This window comes from Centruroides sculpturatus, unplaced genomic scaffold (genome assembly GCF_000671375.1).
Source record: "Centruroides sculpturatus isolate CEXI.00-Female unplaced genomic scaffold, Cexi_2.0 scaffold131, whole genome shotgun sequence".
NCBI lineage: Eukaryota > Metazoa > Arthropoda > Arachnida > Scorpiones > Buthidae > Centruroides > Centruroides sculpturatus.
In genome coordinates, this window is record NW_019384439.1 from 352,919 (window position 1) to 372,015 (window position 19,097).

The 19,097-nt window shown below is 22.3% G+C and overlaps 1 protein-coding gene across 3 annotated transcripts in view; it reads right to left on the bottom strand.

The window, feature by feature from the left end:
- LOC111620098 (leishmanolysin-like peptidase) overlaps positions 1-19,097 on the bottom strand; it is a 52,211-nt gene that overhangs the window by 21,493 nt on the left and 11,621 nt on the right. For 2 of the 3 annotated variants that reach the window (XM_023361941.1, XM_023361942.1), the window contains exons 3-6: positions 12,777-12,838; positions 11,126-11,459; positions 5,212-5,296; positions 449-512 (exon numbers count right to left, since the gene is read on the bottom strand). In XM_023361941.1, the coding sequence (XP_023217709.1) occupies positions 449-512; positions 5,212-5,296; positions 11,126-11,441 (465 nt within the window). In that variant the 5' untranslated portion in view covers positions 11,442-11,459; positions 12,777-12,838. Of the gene's footprint in view, positions 1-448; positions 513-5,211; positions 5,297-11,125; positions 11,460-12,776; positions 12,839-19,097 lie in introns of those variants that run through there. The other variant, XM_023361943.1, reaches the window with a different exon arrangement.

Below are 19,097 nucleotides of genomic sequence, written 5' to 3' on the forward strand. Positions count from 1 at the left end.
ACTTAAAATATGCAATATGTGTTAATACTTATACATCATAATGTTTTAATAAAATAATGTTACAATGGACATTGTATCAATGTATATAAATTATTCATTGTTTGTTCTTTTAGCATACTCTATTTACTAAGAAAAAAGTTTTAAATTTTCCTGTAAAACAAATTTTTTTATCCATTAGATCCAAAGTTGTTAAATCAAGATCTGCTAAATTGAAGGTTTACAGTACAGTATTTTAATTTAAATTTTTTTTAATTTCCTTTTTTAAATGATTTGATCAAACAAAATAATTTTAAATTTAAAATCAAGGTATTTTTGATTATCATTAGAAAATCAAAATATTAAAAATACTTCAAATTGGGTTCTCTATTATTAAAATGTGTTTTCTTTAAATTTTAGTATGCATTAAAAACTTTTTACTGTGTAACCGAAACAAAATTATAATTCTTACTTGGAAATAATCTATCTTATTTTCACAAAATTCTCCAACATACCCTTGACGAAGGCTTGAGCATCTAAAAAGTTTACATACTGTATAAGTTTAAAATATTAGTAACCTATAAACTATTAGATAAAATATATAATTTAATTCAAAGTATCAAATAATTTATATTATGTATAAAAACAAACAGTCTAAAAATAAAATGACATTTGACAAATTTTCTAAATAGAATATGCAATAATATCCTAAATATAAAATATATTGAAATAATTTTATAATATAGCTTTTATAATAAAAAATAATCCAAAATTCTATATTTTATTTTAATGTTTTAGAATACCTGAGTTTGGCATAAATGTGTATTTTGAGCATTAACATAAAGTATATAATNACAATTCAATTAAGGAAGCCTTAAAAAAAAAAAAAAAAAAAAAAAGAAAATTATATTAATACAAAAGTGCATGACCGCCTCTGACAGGTTTCTATTATGTTAGAAGGTTTTTTTTCTCCTCTTTAATTTACGATTTAGTTTGATTTATGGCTTTTTTCGGACTCCTCCTATAAGAAATAAAAGCTATACGTAACATTAGATAGAAAAATCGATATTTTAATCAAATAAGCTATTAAACTTCTCTTTTTTTTATCATATAAATGAATAAAAATGAGCATTTAAACTCTTCAAATCCTCATTTACAATAAAATCAATCATTGTAATCTAATGAAAAGTCGGCGAGGGAACGATTTCCAATATCATCATCATTCAATCTTTCCATGTGATAAGTCGGGAGGATGAAGTTACTATAGAAAAGACGTTAAAATTTTTTTTTTTTTTTTCTGCTTTTCTGACAGTAACCTAATTATAAAATTCTTATTAAAATTATATAAAATATTCAAATGTAATGGATTCTTATCTAGAATTCTAGTTACGATTCTAGGAAGTGATAAGAATATTTAAACATTGATTGATGTTTGTGGCTCCTTAACCTACTTTTTATAACGATTAGTTGTGCACGTTGACTCAGAAAATACACAGGTAAAAATCTTATTATTCATAATTGTTATTTTAAGATAATTTTCTTTCCTATTTCGGTAAGGTTAATTAAATATTCTGAATAATGTTCTATTCAAATTTCCTTCAGAAACTTTTTAATGTTTATAAATAGAGAGAATATTCTTGATATATTTTAATGCAAAATAAATATTCTTGATATATTTTAATGCAAAATAAAATACATTAACAGAGCAAGGTCTGTTTTACACATATATTAATACTTACACAGTAATTTTTTTTTCTCTTTTTTTTTAATAATTAAATTTACATTTATGAACATGAATTACACGAAAGAAACGAATCTCTTATGTAATTTTCCTGTTAACATTAATTCTATAAGAGAACAATAATCAGTCTGACATTATTGATAGGAATTGTAAATTAATTATAACCTTATTAGATACATATATAATAATTAATTCTAATGTTATTTAGTATTGTAGAATTAAAGCTCTCTGTTTCTCTTAAATGAGACACTAACTTAATTGCCAAAATTATTTATAAAGATTTATTGGAGAATGGACAGCAAAACAAATGGAAGATTCTTTTATTGGGAAGTAGGGAACAATTCGAAAAAAATTTAAGTGTTGTAAATGTGATATTGCTTCATGATGTGTGTGGTATCCAAAATATTATTCTAATCAAAACTGTGAATGTTATGTATGAGGAACTTTAATTAAAATGTAAGATATGTCTCGATGTTTTCTTTTTTTATGAAATTTGTAAGGTTTTTCGTCTCATTCGGTATCTTCAATACCAGTTGAGAGGTTCACTTGATCAATTTTACACGTTTCTCATATTCATCTATTGTAAAATCAATAGATTTATGAGGTATCGAATATTTTTTTTAAATTAATTTTTGATATATTAAATAATAGATATCAAGTGTGCTTTAATGTATTATTTAAATAAAAACAAAAACAAGAAAAAAAAAGCATTAAAAAATTTTTTAAAAATATTTTTCTCTTTAAAAATTGCATTTAAAAAGAAATATTTTTTTCACGAAAAAATAAAGATAAACACAGTAAATTTAGAAAATAAATATCCATAATGACGATATGTGTATAATAACTAAAATTTTTATAAACATTCCAGATTCGCATGGACGGAATTTCGGTTCTTGGTTTTATCACAGACGAATCAGATGGGAAGTTGAGACATATCTGAAAAAGATAAGAGAAATATAAAGGAAATACAGATTAAAAAAAATCATTTCGATGTATAAATACGATGATTTTAAAACAACTCAACTGTGCTGCTTGAAATGTTTTTTCTGTTTGAGACGTTTCGGAACCGTCAATAACCAAGCCCCCCTTTGCGTTTGAGTTTCGGCAAAAATGTATTCAAATACGTGACTTTCGTTGCATTGAGGAAAATGCCTTCTTCCAGTTTTGAAATATTCCATATCGTCGCCATTTTGGATTGGGCAATCTTTACCGTTACCATTTAAACATTTGATTTCTCCATTTTCTTCCGTGCTACCATCTTGAGATGACGCTTCTATCGATTCTTGACTATTCATATTTTCTGTTAAAATGCCGGGGGAAGAAAAAAGGTTTTCAATAACTAAAATTTAATAATATTTAAAAAAAAAAATACACTTAAAATGCAAAAGTAACTACTGAAAATATCGATCGAGGTCGTTGTCTGGCAGTGAAGCCTCCACCCATTCATTTTTATCGATTTTTAGCCGGCTCTAATTTTTTCGGGTGTGTACCTTTTCCGCCAACCTAAACACTAAATATTCGGTGCTATAAAACTGCACGATTTTATTTCTACTTCTACAGATTTGTCATGAAATCAATTAATATGCCGTTCGTTTTACTGTAATCGAACTAGAAATGCCGTACATTCCATCAGTTAAATAATTACATTACCCGTAGCAAGTCATAAAATCTACCATTTTTATAATGAAAAATTGTATAAATTTTTATTTTTTAAAAAAATATTTCCTATTTATAAATAAATAAATTAATTAGTTTTATAAAAATTCGCGTAAATAATTTAATTTTTATCGTATCTAATAACATATTTAAATGCAAAATTACGCAGAGTTAAACGGTAATTTTAATTAATCCACGCAAAAACCGTTGAAGAAAATTAAAATTCTATTATTTATTTTAACATTCTATTCTTTCAGTAATGTTATTTATGCATATTTTTTATAATAAATTTAATATTAATTTACATNAAAACATTTTAGAGACAGTTTAAAAGACTTTGTTTCAATTTTTTCATGTTATTTTTCAATCTTTCAATTCATTCATGTCTAAATTGTGTGTATAGTATTGTCTATAGATCAGCTGACACCACATAAAACAAAATTCCATGTAAATTTGTACTTCACTCCAAGCAGTCCCAGATGATTTCTTAAAATATTTATGCAACCATTTAAAATGAACAAAAAAATTTTAAAAACATGCTTAAGCAATTTACTTTTTCTATAATGAACAACATTTTAGTTCTATGTTTCTGAATATATACAATAAAAATTTATTACACTGTAGAGAATACACCATAGTAATCCTTCCATTTACGCAAATAATTGGTTCCACAAAGTATATAAATAAAAAATGGAGCCATGGAAAGCTGTTTAAAATAAGGATCTGTTTCATATTCTTAAATACAGTGTTATTCTTGTTGGTTAGAAAAAAGCTTTAATTATATAGATTATTTTAAAAAAAATAAAAACTATAAGAAAAAAATGCTTTTTGATGTAACTATCATTTATTTCCATAAAGTTGATGTTGATTATTTAAAATTTAAACCTGTTAAAGTGAATTTGCATAAATAGAAAGATTACTGTACTTAAGAAAAATACTTGAAAACCAGATATTCATCACAGTAACATTCAGCAGTTATCCATGTCCAGAATGTCAAACTGAAGAGACCAATATGCTGACTTAAGTCAGATTCAGTGGCACCAGAAATGGATAAACCTAACCATTTGCATAAAATATGAATCCAAACATGCCTGTAGAATTTTCTTTTGTGGTTCATTCTTCAAATTTTATTCGGTGATGGTCATGGCTGATGCCTTAACTGCCTCTGCTTTCCATCCATCATTTTGCTACCAACAGTAGGATACTACCAGACTTCAGAAGGGGCTTTAGCCCTACAAACCCTTCTGTCTATGTTCCTGGATCCAAATATATCAATCCTACTTAAAACAAGACCCTACTTATAATATGCTTCTTAAACTGGTATTCAACTTTTCAATACAAACAATAAAATGTATATAAGTGTATAAATAAAAACAATTTTAAACAAGGTTTAAAATTGTTTTTATTTACACACTTATAAAAATTAATAACTTCAGTATAATTAAAATTAGATACTTAAAATTCAATTGAACTTTTTTAATGCTATCTCTTAAAAACAAACGATTTGGACAATTTAGCATTCAGAATTTGTTTTTTAATGCAGAAATTGCACAGAGTAAAATACTAAGAAATTAATGGAAAACAAATCTTTGACTATTCTTATAATTCAAAATATTTGAATAACTAGATTTCAATATAACTATCTATATTTAAAAATTATTTTATTGAAATCTATTCTATTTCTATCCACTTTTTACTAAAAAGAAAAATTCTAAATTCTAAAAGCTTTTTCTAGAAGAAGCTAATTATTAATGATTATAATAAATCATCACAATCACTTGAAATAAATAAAAACTGAACATATAAACATTTAACAAGTAATAAACTGATATATATACTTGTTTTGATTTCTACTGTGAGGTCCCCATAATTTATCACAAGCTTTTTCACGAGGCAATAACAATGGTCCAGTCACTTGTTTAACTGTAACGACAAAAAACAAAGAAATTAGAATAAGACAACCAATATATCCATGCAATAGCTAAATAGATATATAAAGCTATATACCAACCAAAGCTGAATTTGGGCTAGAACCAGCTAAACTAATAATAATTTATAAGATAATTTGGTACTAGAGTTAGGTACCGGCTAAACTAATAAACTTATTATTTTAGCCGGTTAGTCAATTAAGTTTGTTTATAACTACATATATGTGAGGCCAGCCGATTAGGGGTGAGGTGTTTTCGACAGCCGAGCGGTTAATTCTGTCGTGTGGACGCGGAATGACTCACCGAGACAGGTTTACCATATAAAACCGTTTAATAATATACATAAATTGTTCTTACAACAATTCAAGAAGTCAGGCGAACGCCTATCCCACGATNATTTAGTCTTTAATTATACTATTTTTAAACATACTTTATCCTTGGGTTTATAAATTTTTGAATGAGAAAATTTTAAAATTTATGTATAAATTTATTCATCAATAATATGCTTGCTTTGTTATTTAATCAGTTTATTATTAACTGTGTTTACTTTTATACTTCATTACTCTTCTTATCATTATTTCTTTTCAATTTCTTGTTTTAATCGTTAAGCTGATTTTCAATATTTTAATTTTGTTTTCTTTTTATTCATTGTTTATTTTTTCCAATATTCAATATTATCTTTAATTTATGAAAAGTACTCTTGTATAAACAAAATACATAAGCTTTGATTGTTATTTTTTTCAATTTCATCTATAAACCATTAAGAAATCAGAAAATATATCTACATTTGATAGATATTACCTATTCAGTGAATTATGTACTGAATAGGTGAGAAGGGAAAAATTTCAAAATTATGTTTAAATCATTTTTTGTGTATATATGCTTCAAAAACTTTTTACCTAATGAATTAAATATTCTATATTTTTAGTATTTTGGTTCATTCATCCTTTGGTAGGAAGTTGAGTATTACTAGAATTTTTAGTACTAATAAGTTAACTTACTTTTTATCATCATACACTTCTATTTATTGGTATCTTTTAATTATTAATTTTTATAAAAATTGGAAAGTAAATACCATATTTCAGTATATTTACATCACATGCATGATAGTAAATAAATAATCATAAATTAAAATGTAATGGCTAAAAGTTAAAAATCTGTAGATCTTCATAGTTATGATACACATTTATAAAACTTTGTTTAAATTAACACTCCTAAACCTTATAACTCCAGTAATAAACATTTAATAGCAAACTAACATTTAATAGCAAGATTACAATACAAAAAACAAAGTTTTTTGTATTGTAATCTTGCTATGTCTTTTGGCTGATAACTGATGATAGTACATAATTGTTATTAATTAATGTACTGGTTAAAACTGATGATAAACATCAAATATTTGTTTCTTTTTTTTTCAATTATTTTTCACAGTACAAGAATTTAAATTGAGTGTTGCAAAAAACACAGACAAATAGCAATTCATTCCGTGTGTAATAAATCATCAAGTAATACATTTTATAACTGTTTTAACATATTTTTAATATCAATGTCAATAAAACCAAAATTCCCATTACTTCATTGACTTACCTCATTTAATGTTATCAGTAATTTATCATCATCGGTATAGACATGTCCCAAAGTGATTACAATAAGCAAATTATATTATATGAAGTTTCAAAATACATTATGTACTTTGTTGATATGTGCTTCTTCTCCTTAATTACTTATATTATACTTTGTCAACTTTGGACATTCTTGTGTATTAGAAAATGTTATACTGAAAGAAGAGAAACACATAATTTCCAATTAAACTATATTTACTGTAACATAATCTTGATTACATTCCCTCAGTATAACAAATCCTAGTACACAAGAATGTCCAAAGTGGACAAAAGTATAATTATGTACTTTTAAAAATTTCATCATTTTAATAATTAAGATATCTACAAACAAAAGATAAAAAAAATTTTATTTAAAATTAAATTAATATATACAAAACTATAACATAAATTTTATATTATAATATCATAAACAGAAATACATATAAGGTTTTAAACATCTCAAATGTACTTTGAAAACTTTTAAAATAAATTACTTGTATTAAAAGGCAATCTATTATAATAGAAAATAAAAAAGTTATTTTTAAGTAATAAGGAAAAAATGTAATAAAATTTTTAAAAATTTATATAAATTTCGACAATTTCATTAAAATTTTGGATCAGCTTTAAATATATTTTATTTATTAAAATTATACACATATGATCATTCAAGTAAAAAATTTAAATTAATATATTGTCAAATATCATTGACCTGGCACAATATCATTGTTCTTCATGTTTTATCATATTAAATTTCTTTCCTTATCAATATATAAATTAAAATTTTTTATAATGTGAATTTAAGTTATGTAAAAAGTTTAGAAATTATGTAAAATTGAATTTCATTGTAGTTTTTCTATGAATTGTATTAGAGAATAATTCTGCAAAATCATTTGTAATTGATTCTGATTTATTAATTCTAATATAAATTTATGATTTATAAATATATACATATATTTATTTATTTTATTTATTTACAGAAGTTATACATAATTTAATAACAATAATTATGTCATACCACACACACACACACTACACAAAAGCCTGGGAACATTACAGTTAAATAGAAACACATACATGACACTACAGAAGGCCACTATATTGAATACATGTCATATTGTTAGGAAATTCCTGAATACAGACACACAGACTAATACACTTATTTAATTTTTTTTTTTTGTTTTGGTTGCTATGTCTTGACTCTGGTCCAGTATAGTACACAGCAACCGGTGTCAATCAAGTATAACCCACTAAACCCAACATAATAATAATAAAGTGAAACAAACAAATTTATATATATTGTAAAATATATTGATTAATTTAAAAAAGATACTTTCACTTATAAATAGCTCAGTTATTCTTTGAACAGAATGAAAATCAAAGCATTGCGTGTATTTTAAAGATACAGTAAACCCTCGATTTAATGGACTAATTGGGTGAAAAGGTATCTGCTATTGTCAAAAGTCCATTAAATCAAATGTGATTTAAAAATACATATTAGTAAAAAACTTAAAATATGCAATATGTGTTAATACTTATACATCATAATGTTTTAATAAAATAATGTTACAATGGACATTGTATCAATGTATATAAATTATTCATTGTTTGTTCTTTTAGCATACTCTATTTACTAAGAAAAAAGTTTTAAATTTTCCTGTAAAACAAATTTTTTTATCCATTAGATCCAAAGTTGTTAAATCAAGATCTGCTAAATTGAAGGTTTACAGTACAGTATTTTAATTTAAATTTTTTTTAATTTCTACGAAACTTATGCTATTTTAAGATTTATTATATGATATAATAATAAAATTAACTGTATTTTTTTAAAACAAACTTTTTGATAAAGTATATTTAATGTATATATTAAGAACGTTTCATAATTTTAAAACTGAATTATATAAATTAAGATTTATTATGCTAATTAATTTTTATGTATCATTTGTAAAATTTTTCAATCTTGTAGAAATATTTTAAAATTAAATAATGAAAGTTTATAAAAAAAAAATTGTTTGTTTTTGTTTTTCTATTTTATATATTTTTATTCAATAATTCATTTTTCAAAATTATATTTACTGTATATATTACCATAAATATATTTGAGTAAAATTTAAAATATGATATATTTAATTTGGTATATTCATTTTAATTTATTACTTTCATTTTTTACGTAACTGTTTAATTAATTCAGGCAGAATTGATATTAAGTTGAGTTAAATTTCAGGTTATGTTTCAGATTAACAATGAATTTATTCTAAATGATTAGCATATTTCTTGATATTTTAGAAATAAATGACATTTCATTAGAAAAAAATATGTCGTAAATTAAAAACCCAACTTTAGAATTAACATTATTTAAATGGGGATAAATTAATAATAATTAAAAACTAATTTAAATTAAGTAAATAAGACAAATGTAAATTCATAGTCTAGACTAACAGATAATTAACCTGTAAAATACAACTTTTTTTGCTTTTCTTTTTTTAGAGATAATAAATTATCCATTTTAATTAATGAAATGAACTAAATTTAACAGAAAAAGATTTCATATAAATTTAAAAAAAAAACAGCATTCTTATTCTGATGATTCTGGGATAAACTGTTTTATGAATTATTTTAAATAAATTACCTTTACTTGCAAATGATTTAAGTTAGTTTGACATGATAATATAATTTTATATATAAATATATTTGTTATATCTTTTTTATTTTTACTCTTTGACCCATGAGCACACTAAGGCAGCCTTTTTTTCAGGCTTACTATATGTAAGATTTAATTTTAAAAAATTGCAAAAGCAAATATGTTTGCAGATGTGTTAACTTTGATAGATATTTTATAATTAAAAACAAACTTTTTTCATTGCAGCAATTTTTTTTTTTCTCCCAATTTTTGAATAATTAACAATTGCTCCACTGCATAAGTAAGCACTAAATTACTTGTTCTTATATTTGTTTTTCTAGAAAACATTAAAATACTTTATGAATATGAAAAAGTTTCTTGTTAATTTTTTAATATTAAAATATGTTTTGAGTGAAAAATTTATTACATAATAAATTATTTTTAACTATATATTTTCAAATCTTGTAATTATTTAATGAATTTTAGAGAACTATGCTCCAATATGGTATGTGATAGAATTTCAATATTTACAAAGATGGGAACCATCATGCTTTTTTGAATTAACAAAATCATTCACTCCACTTTTATATGGCTTTCTTGCATAAATTTTAAGAACAAAAATATAATTTGATTTCTTAAACATAGTTCATTTATTAGAAAGATATTTAATCATATATAATTAACAAAAAAAATCCTTTATAAATTAAATATCATTACTTATATTTTAATTATAAGCCATTCAGTCTTTTTTTTAAGTTAGTATAATTAATAAAAAATGCTTTTATTATATAGATTCTTTTATTTAATATTTATAATAAATGGAAACAGAGAATATCATATTTTGTTTTAGATATGAATTCCTCATTGCATATTAAAATTTTTTGAAAATCAATAATGGAATCTAGATCGGTTGGGATGAAACAATCTCTTTTTTTTTTATTCACTCAATGAAAGATTTCAAACATTGTTTAAAGAAATGTTATTTATAAGAACTATAGTATTTTTAAAATTATTTAATTTTTTTAAATTAATTTACATTATTTTAATTGAATAAAATTATAATCAAAATGCATGATAATAAATTTGTTATACTTTCAATCATAATATTTCTTATAAAAGGGAATAATTGTTTTCCAATTAGTTATCAACATGCATGAATCATACAAATGAAGAAAACAAAGCAAATAAGAAAACAAACTGTTTTTGGTAAGATAAATGAAATAATTACATTAATTTTGAATCAAAATAAAGTTTTATATACTAAAATTGTGTATTTTGGAAAATAATTGTTAATTTAGAATACTACCATTCAAAAACTGAATATACTTGAACTAAAGACACTAAAAAACTTAATATCCAGCAGAGAAATTTGGAAGTGCTGGATATTAGGTTTTTTAATGTCTTTAGTTAATTTAAATATATAACTGTTAAATATCTGTGTCGAATTCTCTTCAAAGAAAATTATATTAATTTGTTTTTATAATAAAATTTCTAAATTTGAGTTTTTAAACAGAGTTTACTTTCTAAATCAAAATAATTTAGTAAATGTCAGTCTAAGATTTGAAGGAAAAAAAAAGTTTTCTTACACACAAGAAAATAATCTTACCTGAAAGTAATTGTGACATTTTATTCCTAGCTTTTTCTACAATGGAAAAGAGTCTTGTTGTTTGTTCAGCAACCATACCATGGTCCATTATACCATAATAAACATGAATTCGAATTGGCTTAAAATCACTTGATATGTCAGCTTTATTCATATCTCTCTTATGTTTTGAACTATAATTAACAAAAGTTTTTACAACGTCATTTGATATGATATCGTCAAATTCGCAACAGTATCCAAATTGTGGATAACATCCAAGCACACTGAACAAGACCATCATAAAAAGTAGCCTATCACAACACAATCTTCTTTTTCTCATTATTTTTCTTTGTGGCTTCTGAAAATATTAAATTATGTTACATTATACTTATTTTATTAATTTTAAATGATATTATAGTATTATATATATATATATATATATATATATACATACAGTAATACCCCAAACTTACACGATAGGTGGGACCGAGTGATAACCACGTAAGTCAAATTCGCATAAGTTGGGGTATAATTTCGCAATTTGTGTAAAATCCAAGTCGAATGTATGTAAGCTAATAAATGTTCTCATCAATCTTATCTCGTCTTTTGATTCGTTCACGGTTACAAGAAATCACCACATAGAGTCTCTCAAGTCTCCGTAGATATAACAAACAAACACAAAATAAATTGTAGCTATGTGTCAATTCCACACAACACATCCGATTATGTAAGTTGAACAGTAGTGTGGGGTTCAAAACTAATCAAGAGTTGCGTGGTGCGCAAATAAAAGACGAATCGATGAGATTTGAAAATCGCGTAAGTCAGGGTAGTGTAAGTTGAGGTATTACTGTATATATTTACTTTTATTAATGTTAAACTATGGTAAAGATTAATTAATGATAAATATATTATGTTTATGTTTTAGAGAGAAGCCAACTTCATCAATTATCATTCTATTATAGTTGAATATAATTACAGATGCAAGTAATAAAATTAGAAAATTATAATTAAGTAACAATAAATAAATAATAGAGCACAAAAAATTATCACATAAAGAGTTTTTAAATTAAATTTTTAAAAAATGAAATTTATTAAGAAAGAAATAGTTTAGAATGAAAATTCAATTTAAGAAAAACACCAGAGTTACTAATGCTATCACGATGAAAAATAACAACAAAATAAATCAGTTATATAAAATAAAGTATTTTCAAACTTTAATCTGGCGAATCCTTAGAATTTAAAAGGATTAATCAGGAAGTTGTTTTTGTTTGCAGGGAAAAAATGGATCAAAGTAGTTAGATGCAATTCTTTAATTTTTATAAAACCAATACAATTTTATTTAATTTTAAAAACATATAAATACAATTCATATGATTAAAAATAAAAAATTTTTAGCAGCTTTTCTTTTCAATTAAAAATTTTAATTAAGTATTTCATTATGGTTTTTTTCAACTTTGTTAAAAGAAAAAAAAATCAATCTATTATTTAAAAATAAAAATATCTAAATTTGTAAGAACTTATTAGAAGCTTTAGATTTTTTGTTCAGTTATTTTTTTATAATTATAAACATTAATGAATTAAATTACAAAAATTAATAAATATATTTTAATAATTTGAGAATTATGTAATATTTCAAATTTAATAACATTATAACAACATATATCTTTAATATTACCTTACTTATTATTAAATGTAGCAGCTCAGCAATGTAATGTCACAGAAAACTGAAAACAAAATCTGTAAGCAGTGATGTAAAATTAATCATCTCATTAATGCAAAAGAGAGAAAAATGAATAAAGAAGCCATTAAATAAGATAGCAATATTGTCCTTATATTGAACACTTGTTCTTAAAATATTTCTTAAAAAATTGAAAACTATTTAATTTTAAAAAGAAAATTATTATTAATATTCAGTTTTTATCATATATGATAATCAATTTATTCTTAAAATATCAGATATAAATATAATCATTGAAATATTGAATATCCTAAATTTATTTAATTGTTGAATCTGTTACAACTTTTTTTCCTCAAAAATGACAAAATTATTTGAAAATTAAATAGTGATTAGCTTAAAGTTCTAGTATCTGCCAATTTTATTACTTACAATTATCAAATGCACTGGGTGTAAATTTAATTTGATAAAATAAAGTAAATTCTTATAACTTTTCAAATTAGCAGATATCAAATTTTACTTAAAAAGCTACATTTAAAAAAATTAATATAAATGTTTAAAAATTTATTTTTTTAATAATGAAAACAATGAAATAATGAAAAAACAACTTCAATTTTTAAACATAACAAAAATCTACTTTAGTAGGGCTCAATTATATTTAATGAGAGCAAGCTCCAATAAAGCAGATTTTTGTTGTTATTTTTTCGAAACATCAATTGATGAATTGAAGATTTCAGTAATGTTTTGGAAAAACTATTCCGTAATGAAAACTGAAAGAAAAGAAAATTTACAAAACTAAATTAGCTGAACAGAGGAAGAAAACTACATTGAAATGGTGGAAAGAAGTGAAAAAAATGGTTTTTTTTTTTACTTGGATTTGAAATTAAATTTAAAAGAAATTTCTTGATATACAAAAATATCATTGGACTCAAAAATTATTAAATCACCATTCAAAAAAGAAAAAAGTTTGATAACAAACTAGTAACAACTGAACACGCACACACTAAGTAAAATACAATGTAAATATACACTAGAAATGGAAGGAGAATGTGCAAAATATTAAAATGTATAATAATAAATTTAAAATGCTTTCTAGCTTTTTAAAACATGCAAAATATTCTAAATTTTTCACTTACTCAGAGACCAAAAGTAGACTATAAACCATAAAATCAATTTAAATTCTATAATGATATAGAAATAATATAGAAAGTATTTATAAAAATAACTTCCTAATTATTTTCAAACATATGTAAATATTTTATTTTAAATATTGATAGTTATATTATTAAAAAATATTAAAGTGTGTTAAATAAACATTGAACATATAAATTATGTAGTAATAATATGAATGAACATGCAATCATTAGATATAAATTCTATATAAAATTATTTATGTTTTTCAAAAGCATTCACATTTTGCAGCTGGAATTAGAATGATATATTACATTTCAATTAAATTTTAAATAATAGTTACATAATTGTATATTATATATCATAATTTCAGTCACCATTATGATATAGTGATCATTACAAGAGCATAAATTTGATACATTTCCAAAATATTAAGATCAGCTAATCATCTAATATAAATTTAAATCAACTAATCATATATCTATATACATTTATATTTAGTGTAAGTGTGTATATATTATCAACTAAACAATACATTTAAACCATTAAATAATAGTAAAAAATCATGTTCCTTTGTTATAAATATATAATTATATTTTTCATTTAAATGTTTATTTTTTATTTGAAAATCTTCATAAAAGTATATTTTTCAAAATGTTTGTCATATAAAAATGCATCAAAACAAAAAATTTCCAGTTCTTTCTGGTTACTTCTCAGAAAATCAATTTTATCATACAACAATTTCAAGTAAGTAACCAATAAAAAGTTTAACACTTATTGCAGAGTTTCTATCTTCAAGTACAAAGCTCCAATTTACACAACAAATAGACAAAGAAAAGCAAATTTTAAAAATTCAATAAATTTAAAAAACAAAAATATAAACTATGAGAAACTAGATTAATTCAAGACAAACAGCAAAAAAGTAATTTAATTAACTTGGTAAATCAATTTCTTATTCAATTCCTTATGACAGTGCATTTTTATACTGTGTTACAGCTGGAAGAATAGAAAAACTTTCTCTTATTATTTTAATTAATTTATATTTTACTTTAAAACATTTTTCCATTGTTAAAAAGCTTAGAGATATTAAAATATTATATACAAATGAACAGTGAATAAATAAATTACATAAATATTAATAACCACAAATAAAAAAAATTCTTGGAAATTAAGAACATTGTAATAATAATTATAAAAATAAAAATTTCTTTAGAATTAATTTATGATTTTGTGATGATATATGCTAAATTAAAACATTTTAATGCTGATGATTTTCAAGTTCTTTGGCTAAATTAAAATATTAATAATTTTGTAAGAAAATAAAATACACAATATGTAATTTCAAAAACAAGATTTTCATGCTGTTCAATGATTTCACAGAAAGTCAGAAGATTCACAGATATATTATATTCTATAATTTATGCAAACTATTTGAAATTATAGTACTTTCTCTCTAATTTTTAAATAATTGTTGATAATATTTTTTAATATCTATCAATATAAGTAAAACCCTACACTGTGCATATAATTTTCTACAGTTTACATAACGACATAATACTTTGATCTCAAAATAAATAATATTAATATACATTTAAAAATAATTTGAATAAACTTAAAATTTGATTAATAAATAATATGATAATTTCAATTTTTGTAATAATATTACCCAACATTTTAACTGATTACAGTTATATTTTAGGTTTTACATAACATGCTGATTAAAGATATTCAAATTTAAAAACTATTTCTGTTTAAATTATTATTTTAAAAACTTTGTTTAATATTACAAAAGATTTGTTTTAAATTTATTTAGCTAATAAATCTGTATCATCTAATACAAGTTTATGCAACATTTACAGAGATATTATAGCTGCAATTATATAGTTTTCATATATGTTAATGTAGGAAAACTAACTAAAGTTAGTTTCATTTTATGTAAATTTACTTTCCATAAAATGAAAAGTAAAAAACAAAAACAATTTTAATGAAATTACACGTAGAATCCAATTAAATTTTTAAAATTATGCTTTAAATTAATTATTTCTCCATTTAATTTCTAGCTTTTGTATTGATATTGTTTTTGTTTTTAATTTCACATACAAAAAAAACATTAAAGAAAAAGTAACCATCTTATAAAGTTACTTTACTTTTTGCAGACAATTATGCCTAAGGGTAAGTTATTATTCAATTAAAAGAAACACAAAGGGAAAAAAAAATACGTTAAATTNTACACTTCTATTTATTGGTATCTTTTAATTATTAATTTTTATAAAAATTGGAAAGTAAATACCATATTTCAGTATATTTACATCACATGCATGATAGTAAATAAATAATCATAAATTAAAATGTAATGGCTAAAAGTTAAAAATCTGTAGATCTTCATAGTTATGATACACATTTATAAAACTTTGTTTAAATTAACACTCCTAAACCTTATAACTCCAGTAATAAACATTTAATAGCAAACTAACATTTAATAGCAAGATTACAATACAAAAAACAAAGTTTTTTGTATTGTAATCTTGCTATGTCTTTTGGCTGATAACTGATGATAGTACATAATTGTTATTAATTAATGTACTGGTTAAAACTGATGATAAACATCAAATATTTGTTTCTTTTTTTTTCAATTATTTTTCACAGTACAAGAATTTAAATTGAGTGTTGCAAAAAACACAGACAAATAGCAATTCATTCCGTGTGTAATAAATCATCAAGTAATACATTTTATAACTGTTTTAACATATTTTTAATATCAATGTCAATAAAACCAAAATTCCCATTACTTCATTGACTTACCTCATTTAATGTTATCAGTAATTTATCATCATCGGTATAGACATGTCCCAAAGTGATTACAATAAGCAAATTATATTATATGAAGTTTCAAAATACATTATGTACTTTGTTGATATGTGCTTCTTCTCCTTAATTACTTATATTATACTTTGTCAACTTTGGACATTCTTGTGTATTAGAAAATGTTATACTGAAAGAAGAGAAACACATAATTTCCAATTAAACTATATTTACTGTAACATAATCTTGATTACATTCCCTCAGTATAACAAATCCTAGTACACAAGAATGTCCAAAGTGGACAAAAGTATAATTATGTACTTTTAAAAATTTCATCATTTTAATAATTAAGATATCTACAAACAAAAGATAAAAAAAATTTTATTTAAAATTAAATTAATATATACAAAACTATAACATAAATTTTATATTATAATATCATAAACAGAAATACATATAAGGTTTTAAACATCTCAAATGTACTTTGAAAACTTTTAAAATAAATTACTTGTATTAAAAGGCAATCTATTATAATAGAAAATAAAAAAGTTATTTTTAAGTAATAAGGAAAAAATGTAATAAAATTTTTAAAAATTTATATAAATTTCGACAATTTCATTAAAATTTTGGATCAGCTTTAAATATATTTTATTTATTAAAATTATACACATATGATCATTCAAGTAAAAAATTTAAATTAATATATTGTCAAATATCATTGACCTGGCACAATATCATTGTTCTTCATGTTTTATCATATTAAATTTCTTTCCTTATCAATATATAAATTAAAATTTTTTATAATGTGAATTTAAGTTATGTAAAAAGTTTAGAAATTATGTAAAATTGAATTTCATTGTAGTTTTTCTATGAATTGTATTAGAGAATAATTCTGCAAAATCATTTGTAATTGATTCTGATTTATTAATTCTAATATAAATTTATGATTTATAAATATATACATATATTTATTTATTTTATTTATTTACAGAAGTTATACATAATTTAATAACAATAATTATGTCATACCACACACACACACACTACACAAAAGCCTGGGAACATTACAGTTAAATAGAAACACATACATGACACTACAGAAGGCCACTATATTGAATACATGTCATATTGTTAGGAAATTCCTGAATACAGACACACAGACTAATACACTTATTTAATTTTTTTTTTTTGTTTTGGTTGCTATGTCTTGACTCTGGTCCAGTATAGTACACAGCAACCGGTGTCAATCAAGTATAACCCACTAAACCCAACATAATAATAATAAAGTGAAACAAACAAATTTATATATATTGTAAAATATATTGATTAATTTAAAAAAGATACTTTCACTTATAAATAGCTCAGTTATTCTTTGAACAGAATGAAAATCAAAGCATTGCGTGTATTTTAAAGATACAGTAAACCCTCGATTTAATGGACTAATTGGGTGAAAAGGTATCTGCTATTGTCAAAAGTCCATTAAATCAAATGTGATTTAAAAATACATATTAGTAAAAAACTTAAAATATGCAATATGTGTTAATACTTATACATCATAATGTTTTAATAAAATAATGTTACAATGGACATTGTATCAATGTATATAAATTATTCATTGTTTGTTCTTTTAGCATACTCTATTTACTAAGAAAAAAGTTTTAAATTTTCCTGTAAAACAAATTTTTTTATCCATTAGATCCAAAGTTGTTAAATCAAGATCTGCTAAATTGAAGGTTTACAGTACAGTATTTTAATTTAAATTTTTTTTAATTTCTACGAAACTTATGCTATTTTAAGATTTATTATATGATATAATAATAAAATTAACTGTATTTTTTTAAAACAAACTTTTTGATAAAGTATATTTAATGTATATATTAAGAACGTTTCATAATTTTAAAACTGAATTATATAAATTAAGATTTATTATGCTAATTAATTTTTATGTATCATTTGTAAAATTTTTCAATCTTGTAGAAATATTTTAAAATTAAATAATGAAAGTTTATAAAAAAAAAATTGTTTGTTTTTGTTTTTCTATTTTATATATTTTTATTCAATAATTCATTTTTCAAAATTATATTTACTGTATATATTACCATAAATATATTTGAGTAAAATTTAAAATATGATATATTTAATTTGGTATATTCATTTTAATTTATTACTTTCATTTTTTACGTAACTGTTTAATTAATTCAGGCAGAATTGATATTAAGTTGAGTTAAATTTCAGGTTATGTTTCAGATTAACAATGAATTTATTCTAAATGATTAGCATATTTCTTGATATTTTAGAAATAAATGACATTTCATTAGAAAAAAATATGTCGTAAATTAAAAACCCAACTTTAGAATTAACATTATTTAAATGGGGATAAATTAATAA